The sequence below is a fragment of the Podarcis tiliguerta genome (assembly GCF_965153285.1).
Source record: "Podarcis tiliguerta genome assembly, chromosome: 8".
In the NCBI taxonomy this organism is placed as follows: Eukaryota; Metazoa; Chordata; class Lepidosauria; order Squamata; family Lacertidae; genus Podarcis; species Podarcis tiliguerta.
Genome location: NC_139541.1, coordinates 30601164 through 30613182, shown reverse-complemented (window position 1 = coordinate 30613182; position 12019 = coordinate 30601164). Strand labels below are relative to the sequence as shown.

Here is a 12019-nt window from a genome sequence, read left to right as displayed (position 1 = left end):
AGGCATGTCGAGGACGAGGATGGCACTCCTCCCCCCCAAAAAAGTCTTTGCCTGAAATCCTGCACTGAATAATTCTATTACATTTGTAGAATGCATTTAAAAACAAATATTTTGCTTTACACCCCCCAAAGTATTTGCTGCAAATGTCATTGCATTGTATTGTTGGCAGCTGCAGTTCCTTGGCAAGAGGACAAGAGGAGGTTTGGATTGGTGACTTGTGAAGCTTTAAATAAAGGAATCCTGTGCTTTTAGCCCCTGCCCTATATAATTTTGTGGCGCTGCGAGTGTTCTGAATAAATACATTCAGTATGTTCTCTTGAAGAGTTATCTGGAAGAGGTGACAGATGGAAGAATAATAAGGCTGTTGAACTTGCAATATTAATATTTCCTGATGAACAGGATTAGGGATTGGCAGTGCACTCCTATGCACGTCTACTCAGAAGAATGTCTTACTGATTTAATCAGGGCATATTCCCAGGGAAGTATGTATAAGATTGCAGCCTTAGGAGCTGAAAATGAGACTGAAGACTTATGTACACTCATATATTGATTTTTGTCTTTTAAAAATACTGCTGTTCTACTTCCTGTAAATGATGGTGTTTGTTCTTGCCCATGTTTTGTGATTATATCAGTCAAGTTTGACTCTGCCACTATTCCTTTCAAAAGATGTAGCAGAGGTTTTGAGGTGTTACAACTTTATGTAGCCCACTGCTGCCCTATTTATTGTATGTTTGAGCTGGAGATATATACACACAGGTACTGTTGTGACCAGGTCACTCAGTGGCTAAACATCCTTACATTTGACACCTTGTGTTGCAGTTGAGAATTGGCTGTTTTTCATTCTGCTGGGTGAAAAGGTTCATGAAACTCAAATAATTATATACCCCACAGTATTGGTATGGTAAAAAATATTGTGTGTTTCATACCTTGTTGAAATAACACAGAGACTTTAATTATATTGAAGAAAGAAGCCTGTGTTTTTCTTTTTTCAATCCCCAGATGCTATATTTAATTGTCATTTTCCTCTGCCCTTAACCTGTTTTGTTTGAGGGGATTCTTATTGCAATTTTCTCCTTAAAACTGAGATTATAAAATACTGGAAGTTGCCTTGGTAGGGGGTCAATACTAGCAGAACACTGTTGTTGACTCTTAGAAATGTTATGTCTGTGGACAGAGCTGGTACATGTTGCTGCTACTATGACCTTTTATTTGCTGATTTATTAATTTCAATCTTTCATTTCCCCCAAATTGCTCAGGGGTGCAGTGAGCCCCCCCCCATTTAATCCTCACAACAACCCTGTGAAGTAGGTTATGCTGAGAGAGACTGCCTAGTCTAAGCTCATCCACAGCTCAGTAGGGATTTGGTCTTGGGGGCCCCTGGTTTCTCTGTTGGGCACATTAATTACTGTTGATTGGATTATGGTAGCATTTGTCTTTTAAGCTTCAAGTTGATTTAGTTGATCTAGTTGATCTTAGTAGGCCCAGAATCACTCAAGCTCAAATCTGTTAGTTCAATTCATCTCCTCACAATGCTTAATGGGTTTAAGCTGGGTTTGAAACTACTTAACTAGCTTTAGCTCCACACTTCATGTGACAAACATGTTGCTGCATGTAAACTGGGTGTTTACTGTAGCAAACATGTAAAGTGTGGATGGCGCGTCTTTGAAAGCCTCAATATGCCCTTTGGGGAAATCCGTCTCAGTCAGGTTTTCTAGATGCTCCCTTTCTCCCCCAGTTTATGTGTATGCTTTAGGAATCACCATCGTATGCGCAACAGATACATTTTCCATGTAAAGTGTGGAGCTGCTTTTAATTATGGCATTTTCCTGATGCAACTTCTCAATGCTACGCAGTTCCTCACAAAGCAAGGGTTCCTATGTTGTCAGATGGGTGTATTTTACACAGCATGGAAAAGTTATTCTGAGAGTACAAGTTTGTAAGTAGCTTATGGGATGTCTTGTGGCCCTATAAGGCCTTGTTTCGCTTGCCCCAGTGAGAATCTGCTCAGAGTTTATTTTACCCTCTAAGACTCCTGCATCGCAAACAGCTGTCTCTGGATATGTTGGAGTTTATGCAGTTGTGTCTGGCGTCCGTGTCTTGATCTTCAACCTTGTGAAAGCAGGCCAACTTGGTTTCCTTTTTTCCCATCTTAGAGATTGCCTTTGGAAGGAGTTTGCTCTGTGCAATCTGTCCTTACCACCTAAGAAGGAGCCTGACTCAAGTGTGGGGGATTCTGCATAGCTATTGCTGTCTCTGCCTGTGCTCCAGTTCTTTCCATATGCTCCATTCACTCTTACCACACTTTTTCGTGTTCTGAGGGGGTTTGCTGAATGTGTAATAGGGAGGTAGTCATCGTGCTCTGGCAGAGTTGTGCCGAATAAACCGTTCCCCCCCCCCCCAAGGCCTAGTGGCACACAGCTGTGAAGAATGAGAAATTAAAAAAAGAAAGAGAGCTTATTATAAAACAGCTTCTGATCTTTAGCATTTAAACACACCACCCGGCCAGCTTGCTGCTTAGTCATCTCACGGCTGTAATTTTTTAATATTACGTACATGCTGTGTTGTGTTAGTGCTCTGATAAAAGGGCTTGCGGCGGCACCTCAGTTTGACAATCTCTCAGCCTAACCTGCCTAACAGGAGAGACCCCATTGCCCTCACAGGGTTACAATTCTCAAGAGTGGTTTAAGAAGCCCCCCTTCTTCCCAGGGAATTGTAGCTCTGTGAGGTTGAATAAGGGTCTCCTAACCTGGAGGTTAGTGCCAGAGCTTGGCTAACCGTAGCCAGGCTGTTGCTGTCCATGTGGGGTTGCAAGCTGGTGCACCAACTCAATTGGTGAAATGTACCCAATGTCACCAGAGACTGTGTTCCTGATCCTTGACAGGAGTGCAGCCCCATCAAAAACAGGTTGGACAGATGAACCATCTCTTGGCAGCACATCAGGACAAATACTAAAAGGAAGTACTTCTTCATGCAGCACGTAGTTAAACTGTGGAAGTCCCACAGGAGGTGATGATGGCCACAACCTTGAATGGCTTTAAAAGAGAATTAGGCAAATAAATTCATGGAGAAGAGGGCTCTCAGTGGCTACTAGCCATGATGCTGGACTGCCACAGTTGGCAGCAGTAATGCATCCAAAGGCTAGTTGCCGGAAACAACAGGAAGAGAGAGTGTGCTTGAATCCTGCTTCAAGGTTTCCCAAAAGAGGCAGCTGGCTGGCCACTATGAGAATAGGATACTGGACTAGATGGGCCCTTGGCCTGATCCAGAAGACTATTCTTATGTTCTTTGTTGTCGGGGTGAGCTTTAGTTTATTGGCTGACATCCAGTCCACAACTGATTCTGAGAATGACTCGGCACTTCCTCACATGAATGTGAGAGAAAGGGGAGGGAATTGTGAAAATATTAATGCCGTCCACCTTCAGAAGACATCTCATTCTGTGGTTGTAAAAAGTGGGAGGGGGATGCCACAGAGCTGAACTCTAGTCTTTTAGTATCATATTCTGAAATGGGCCCTCCAGAGAGGTGGAAGATCACTCAAACACTGTTTTTTCAACTCCCTATCCAGAGGGTCAGATCTAACCGAGTACTATTTGGAGTAGGCCCATTGAAGTCGGTGAATGCAAGTTAGTCATGGCCAGGTAGTTCAGTTGGTAGAACATGAGACTTAATCTCAGGGCAGTGGGTCCCAGCCCCATGTTGGGTGAAAGATTCCTGCATTGCAGAGGGTTGGGCTAGATGATTCTTGTGGTCCTTTCCAAGTCTATGATTCTTTGGTTATTTTCAGTAGGCCTCCTACTAAGAGGTATTGGATGAAAACCAGAGAGCCTATACTGAATATTGGATGAAAACCAGAGAGCCTATACTGAAGGGTGCCATGGCTGATGTTATCAGAAGCCTCTGAGGGATCCAGGAAAATTGGCAGGGCACACTCCCTCTGTCCTGCTGGTTAACATGTCATCAATCAGGGTGCCCAAGATGGCTTCTGTATTGAAAATAGGCCAAGCTGAAACAGATCCAAATTAACATTTGCATCCAGGAGTGCCTGAAGTTGTGTGCATCTTCTTAATTCTGACAGTCTGCTGCTGTTTGGAGGAGGCTGCTAGTCTTTGCATTTCCAATAATTAGGTGTTTGTGTCAAGGCTGATTTCAGCATGCCTCTGCTTTGAGTGAAGGCTTCCCATTGACATTTACAATAATAGATCTAACGCAAATCTTTCAGGCTGCCATCCTAAACAGGCCTGCCTAGGTGTAAGACCCACTGGAAGAAGAGGTCCTTGTTTCTGAATGAGCATGTTTAGGATTGAACTGTGGTGCCGTTACCTTTTTTTTAGCTTTATACAGTTATATAGGTTTTGTGGCCTGGCCTCTTTCATGCTTTAAGTCTGCAGGCCTTTGCTGACACTGACAAGTTCAGCTAAGCATGACATAGTTTCCTGAGCTAAACAAGTTAAATTCTCATCTTTTGGGCCTGGGACAAAAACAATAATCGCAGAGAATCTACTGTGGCATAAATGTGTTTTTGAGGAGTTTGGGTTTTATTTGTTTTCATACGGTCCTTCACTAATTATTTTGAATTTGTAGGTTAATATTTACAGCTACTCAGAGTGTCTTTTCTCAAGTTCTTTGGTGGAAACTTTCGGGGTCCTTACCAAAGGGAGAAAAGTCTGATTTGTATGAGTTCTCTATGAGATGCTGACATACAGATTTGAGTAGGAAAATAAATTGGCTGTTGAATAGAGTGCCTCTGATGAAATGTTAACAAAAGTAGCACCCATTTTTAATCCTCTGCCACATGTAAAAAAGCACATCCCTCAGGTTGCAATCCTGTACTTTTTTTAGCCTGAGGACTGCATTCTGGGCAACTTTCTGAAGGCCAGGGGTAGCCCAAGCCAGAGGCAAAAGTGGGCGGTACCAGAAATGCGAATGTTACCTTTCTACAATAGGCTCATTTTGACACACAGGACAAGGCCTGAGACGGAGTTTAAGGGCCTATTCCAGCCAGGCAAAGACACTTGAGGTGTGAAGCCTAGGGGAGCCAGATTAAGAGACATGAGGGCCGCATCCATCCCCTGGGCCTGAGGCGCTCCACCTCTGCTGCACGTATTTAACTGGGTTGATTGCCAACCCCACTGGTGTGAGAAAACACATGCAACAAATGTGGGGTTCAGACAGAGCACCGCTCTCCACATTATATCAAAATGCACAGAAGGCCATTCACGCGTGGGGATCTCTTGAGAGAGTGGCAAATGTATTTTGTGTCTTCTGTATGATGACAGAAGCTTTAATATTAGTCAGCTGCTTAACCGTAGCTGCATGCTAGGCTGTAATCAAAACTAGCCAATGCAACCGAAAGAACTGCAGGGTGTTAACTTAAAAGGGGTTGCTGACGTTTTCCTGGAAATGGCAGAATAGATGGTTGTCGATTAAGGAATCAGTGTTTCCACTGAAGCGAGCCTTTTTGTATGCAAGCATAGATCGCTTCATGAGCAATGGAACTCCTTCCTTTCTCTGAATAGCAACTTTGTGCTGCCTCGGAAACTGCTTCTGAAAATTGTTGTGGGGGTGGGACGCTTCTTCCTGTTTTCTTCACTGGATGTGGAAGCTCCATGACTTCTGGCTCTTGCAAGGGAAGCAGCAGTAATAAATACCACTGCAGTCTTAAGATTGCGTGTGAGTGGTGTTCTGAAAGAATGCCTTTCTCATTTTTGTTTTTCAAATGGGCTTATTCATAAAAATTACGTGAATGAGATTATCAATGAAGGTTGCCTTGGGGGTTTTTGATCCAATTAATTACCTCCAAGTGCATCATGAATGGGGCCCATTGTGAATAACGCAGAGCCTTGGCAGATAATGCACGACCCAGGAAGAGCAATAATCTGCTGTATGAGGGCTGTCTGCTCGTAAACTTGCATCTGCATGTAGGGTTGCACAGGAAACGGAGCCCTACCTCAGGTGGCACTAATAACTCAGTGTGATGCATACAGTAGGAATATTCTTGCCCCTTTTCAAAGAAATGCAGAGGCTGAATACCATTTGTTCTACTAATATTAGCTCATGAAAGGGAAACCCATGTGTGGTTGGGACAGCTTCAAGGTTTCATTCTAATTTAGCCTGGGTCTAAGCTGTTTTAGCAAAGCTATCTGAAAGACCATGTTTTTAATGAAAGGGGTACTGTTGTTGTTATAATATGTATTTTTAATCAACATTCTTAATATATTGTTTTAAATCCATTACTGCTTAATTACTTTTTCTTCGTTTTAGCGGTTTCCATTTTATCTGTGTTTTCGTACTTTTTGCCTGTAAGCCGCCTTCAGCCCTGGTCTGGGGAAAGGGCGTGGTATAAATAAATATAATAAAAAATAAAATTTATCGGGACTAACTGCAGGCACAATGACGAGCGCTATGGCAGCTGGCAGGCGTAGATTCGCGATGTGCTCGTTGTACCAGACGTAGAACACGTAATCAATACCTGGCCTGTTAGTAACAGGTGTGATAACTGGGCAGCAGGTCCTTCTGCCACGATGCTATTTGTTAACATTTCCCGTGGCACAACCTCATTATTGCACGGTTTGTTTATCATTAAGATAATGACATTATGAATCAGAATGAGTTGAGTAGATCATTTACAGTGGAATCCCACACTTGGGAACATGGAGGGAGGTTGCCTTACATTTTGAACCGGGCCATTGGTCCATCTAGCTCAGGATGGTCTACACTGAGTAGCAGCAACAGCTGTCCAGCGTTTCAGATGGAGGACATTCCCAGCCATACCTGGAGATGCCAGGGATCGAACTTGAGGCCTCCTTCATTCAAAGTGGATGCTTGGCCACTGATCTCACAGCCCTTGCCCATGTCTACTCAGAAGGAAGTCCCACTGAGTTCAATATGGCTTACTCTCAGGAAAGTGGAGTTGTAACCTTAAACTCCCCAAGTATCAGTATCACCAACAGGTATTCTGCACAAACCACAGATGACATCATATAATTGTTCCTTGGACTGTGTAGCCATAGATGGTAGTTCAACATTGGAGCGTTCACCCATTAAAAAAAATCAAAGAGATTGTCTCCTCCCCGCCCCCCCGCCAGCCAGCCTTCCCCAAACTGTTGCAATCCAGATATTGTTCGATGAAAGCTCTCATCAGTCACAGCCAGCATGGCCAATGGTCACAGTCAATGGGGGCTGGAATAAGCATTTGGACCACGCATAATTGCAGTCTAAAATATATAGGGGAAATTGCTATAGCTCAGTGCTAGTGCATAATCCTTGCATGGTAAAGATCCTGGTTTTAGTTCCTAGCATATGGCTGCCTGAATCCCCGGAGAGCTGCTGCCAGTCAGTATATAGACAAGGCTGTGCTAGATAAGGACCTAAGAGGCTGCTGGATCAGGCCAGTGGCCTATCTAGTCCAACATCCTGTTCTCACAGTGGCCAACCAAGTAGGAGCTAAGCACAAGAGCATCCTTCCCTCCTGTGGTTTCCAGCAACTGGTATTCAGAAGCATTTCTGCTACTGTGGAGGGCAGAGCAGAATCATTATGGGCCAATAGCCACCAATAGCCTTTTCGTGCATGAATTTGTCTAATCCTCTTTTTAAGCCATCCAAGTTGGTACTTTTGAAGAAGTACTTTCTTTGATCAGTAATGGATTTTCCAACAGATGGACCCATGGCCTCACTCAGTGTAAGGCAACTTCTCATGTTCCTGTGCAAAGCAGTGCAGTCCTGGGGCAGTTTTTAACCTGATATTTGTCGGTTCTTTTGAAATGTAGCCCTTTTCTCTTTTGTCTCTCTTCCAGGTTCCTGTTGCATGCAAATCCTGTCCGTGCGGCTATATATTTATCAGTCGAAAACTCTTGCATGCTAAACGTTCCGAAAGGCTGCCGTCCTCAGGTACTTTTCTACTTGATGACTTTGCTTAGATTGCCGTGGTTTTAAAAGAGTACAGCTGAAGGGGAAGGATTAAGTAGTGTCCCCACCCCCCAGGATATCCCTGGATGCCAGCTTCCACTGCTGGCTCCTGGCACAGACCAAGACTGCTATACATCTCTGCTATAGGATGTTTTGTTCAGGTGCTGTAATGGGTATTCTGCTGCTGGCATATCAGTTGGGCAAAATGTGGGTTTTCTTTTGACACAGAGGTTCAGAAATGTTTTCTGCCTCTGGCTTTGTTTACCCAACCCTTTCCCTACCTCCTTCCTCTACTTTCTTCTGTATCTCTTGTACAGTGGTACCTCGGGTTAAGAACTTAATTCATTCTGGAGGTCTTTTCTTAACCTGAAACTGTTCTTAACCTGAAGCACCACTTTAGCTAATGGGGCCTCCCGCTGCCGCTGCGCCGCCACTGCACAATTTCTGTTCTCATCCTGAAGCAAAGTTCTTAACCCGAGGTAATATTTCTGGGTTAGCAGGGTCTGTAACCTGAAGCGTCTGTAACCCGGGATATCACTGTACTCCTTTTCATTTATGCCAACTCCTGCCTGTTTGATGAGTCCTTCCTTCCTTCCTTCCTTTCCAGCCTTTTGATTTTTAACCACTTTCCATCAACCTGTTGTCCTCCAGATGCTTTAGACTGCATTTCCCATCAGCCTTCTGATGGGAATTGTAGTTCTAAGCATTTGGAGGGCGCCACCAGCTTGGCAAAAGCTGCTCTTACTTCCTGTACATCTCTGCTTCTGTTTTCTTTCTGGTTCAGCAATTTGGGTATTATTCATTGTGCAGATTGTGGCAAGAAAAAGGTGAATCTGTTTGGTTACGTGATCTTTTGAAGCATTGGATTTGGAAAGAAAAGCATCACTGGTTATAGAGGCAATTTCATTTTGACCTTTATGCTTTGTGAATAATATCTCTTTTAAAAAATAGCTGGGTGAAGAGGCTGGGGTGGTGCAGATAAACACTATGGTGGAGTCAAAGGGCTCACATTGAGCAGTGTCAGAGAAGCAGATCTTAAAATGTACAGTATCATAATAACGGTGGTGATAATGTGTTGAAACAGAAAGCAGAAGTGAAGCTAAGAGGAGACGGACAGAGAGAGTCACGAGAGAGAGGATAAACTCCGTGGTAAATAAAGATTTAGAAAACAGGAGACGATCCAGATCAAACAGCCATTCGGATCACAGTAGAAGAGGAAGAGGACGACCAAAGACCACCTCGGCGAAAAAACACGAGGAGGAAAGAGGTATAAAAGGCAGAGAGCTGCTGCTTGCTGATCTTAGCATGCTGTAGAGGCCACAAGTATGTGAGGATCTATGAATTTCTTTCCCCCTCCCCCCCCACACACGAGGAAGAAGGGGAGGGGAGCTTCGTTTTTGCCTTTGTGACGATTTCCTCATTTTGGTCGAACGGACTGGGGACTGTTGTGGTAGGGAAGGCAAACATCCTTCCTTCTGAGGAAATTAGAGTTGTTTTATAAGCTATGCTTACAGGGCTGCCTTGTGAACCTATCCAGCCTTTGCTTCTGAGGCTGCCTCTTACTTGCAGAGATAATCACTGGGTGGGAAATGGAAGAGGTCAAAACATCAAACACCCCATCACATTTCCAGTGTCAAATCTAGATTGGGCAGGTCAGGGAGTGGGGGAGCTGGATATTGTCACCGGCCTCATGTGAGGCACAATGCAAAGTCACATTGGCACAGGGCAGGATCCTGGTGGCCACAGCAAACCGCCAGGCAAATATAGTGAACCGCTGAGGATCAAGCTTAAACACTGATGTGGTTTGCCTGTGGTAAACTGTGGCTTGTCGTGAATGAGACAGCCTGCTTGTGCCACTGTAGCTGTTTTGCTCCTCCTCAAGTCTTACTGCTGCCACCACACTAGCCATGGTTTGGCTTAGTGTTTCGTTCAAACCTGGGCTCATGGCTTGTCTCATTCTGAACAAACCATGCTTTTTTCCTTGTCATGTTCCAAACAAACCACAAGCCTGGGTTCAGATGTGTTGCTAAGCTAGGCAGTTTCTTAACTCATAGCACAGCAGGAGTGGGAGAGGAGTGAAGCAGCTACAGTCGTCACCCTGTGCACCCTGCTTACATGTCCGTCTATGGTAAGCCATAGTTTGGCTTACAGTGGCATGCAAATGAAGCCATTATGATGATTATAAAATCAAGGCAGTCCCAGCTGTGAGTGCAGTAAGTAGGACAAATAAAAGAAAGCCTGCTAAGAAATTGCTGAGTTACAGCACTTCAAAGATTTCTGACTTGAAGTGCAGTTTGTAATATATCCTGCCCCCTCCCCCTGGCCACCTAAAATATAAAGGTAAAGGTACCCCTGCCCGTACGGGCCAGTCGTGTCCGACTTTAGGGTTGCGCGCTCATCTCGCTCAAGAGGCCGGGAGCCAGCGCTGTCCGGAGACACTTCTGGGTCACGTGGCCAGCGTGACTAAGCGGCATCTGGCGAGCCAGCACCAGCGCCGCACACGGAAATGGCGTTTACCTTCCCGCTATAAAGCGGTACCTATTTATCTACTTGCACTTAGGGGTGCTTTCGAACTGCTAGGTGGGCAGGAGCTGGGACCGAATGACGGGAGCTCACCCTGCCGCGGGGATTCGAACCGCCGACCTTGTGATCAGCAAGTCCTAGGCTCCGAGGTTTTACCCACAGCGCCACCCGCGTCCCTACCACCTAAAATATACCTCCTAGCTTTTCCTTTCTTCAGGTTTAGGTTGTCTCAAGAATTACAGGGGTCTGTTTTGGTAAAATTTCTGTTTTTCTTTAACTATTTGGTTCATTAAAGTAATGTTCTCATTTCTGAAAAATTGGCTCGTAAATTAAGGGGATCTTGGGGTGCAACTAAACTTACAGATTCTGCCTCTCTTTGGTAGCTGTGTTTCTTATGACAGGCCGATCATGGGTGTTCATACCAGTTGTTTTGTCTTTTCTGTATATCTGGTTGGGTTTTTTTATCCAATGTGTAGTCTCTTGAGAATGTACTTTATTTTATGAGATAATGGCTGTGAACCCTGTTTGTTTTGTACAGGTTTTTTTTTAAAGAAAGAGTTCATATTTCTTACCTGATTGTTACTTTCACTTCACAATAAAGCCTTGAAAATTATATATTAAAAATACCTGACACATTAATAACATTAACGGTTAAAACCTCATTTTTCATGGTGTATACATTTGAGTCACAATCTGTTCATTTTATCTCTATGCGACACGGCTGTATATAACTAGAATGACTGAAATGACCTAAACTAGGGTCATTCTTTTATAGGAAGGTATCTGTCTTCACATAATCTTCATATTGGCAAAGTGCACAGCATAATTAATTGCATGGCTTAAATCAACAGAGCGATTATTGACCGCTGTCAGGTTTTATACAAGCCGGTTTTTCTTCATGGGGGGAATGTGGCTAAATATATTTAGACCAACACAGCAAAAAGAGTGTTCGTCTGCGTGTCCAATTCCTGCTTTTTAAAAGTAGTTGAAATAATACTTGGCTCATGCAATGCCTTCTCTTTCTCTGCAGAGAAACAAGAGAAAGAAGTTGACATGTATGCAAACCTATCTGACGAAAAGGCTTTCGTATTTTCCGTGGCCTTGGCAGAAATAAACAGAAAAATAATCAACCAGAGGCTTATTCTGTGATTGCCTGGCCCAGGACCTATGCATGCTATGGTGTTTAAGCCAGGCAGTGGATTTCGAACTGTCGGTGGCCTCTCAAGCAAGGAATGCCGCTGCCTGCCTTAGTGAAGGCTGTACGTTTCTTTTCCTTGCTGACCTTCTGCTGCGGCTGCTGCTCTTTGGATCATGCAGACTTCTTGTTCCAGCTAATTGTCAAGAAGGAAGACAACCAGCACTTTGCTTGGGGCGGGGGAAGAAATCAAAATCTGATGAACGTGGCATCTTGAAGAACTCAACAGAGTTGTTAAAAACTGTTCTTTTGAACACTTCTGCAATTAAAATGCAATGTTTTAATTAATTTAAATCTCCTTCACCATAGAGGTCAGATTTTGCAGCTTTATTGAAGCTTACATGTACATAGTTAAGCTAACTTCTTAATAAATCGATATTCTGGTGTTTGTTTTTA

At 43.9% G+C, this 12019-nt stretch overlaps 1 protein-coding gene across 1 annotated transcript in view; it reads left to right on the top strand.

The window, feature by feature from the left end:
- LOC310682770 (UPF0547 protein C16orf87) overlaps positions 1-12019 on the top strand; it is a 12628-nt gene extending 609 nt beyond the window's left edge. Inside the window, exons 2-4 of the mRNA XM_083451986.1 lie at positions 7794-7887; positions 8990-9172; positions 11459-12019. Of these exons, the coding sequence (XP_083308112.1) occupies positions 7794-7887; positions 8990-9172; positions 11459-11577 (396 nt within the window). The 3' untranslated portion in view covers positions 11578-12019. The remainder of the gene's footprint in view (positions 1-7793; positions 7888-8989; positions 9173-11458) is intronic.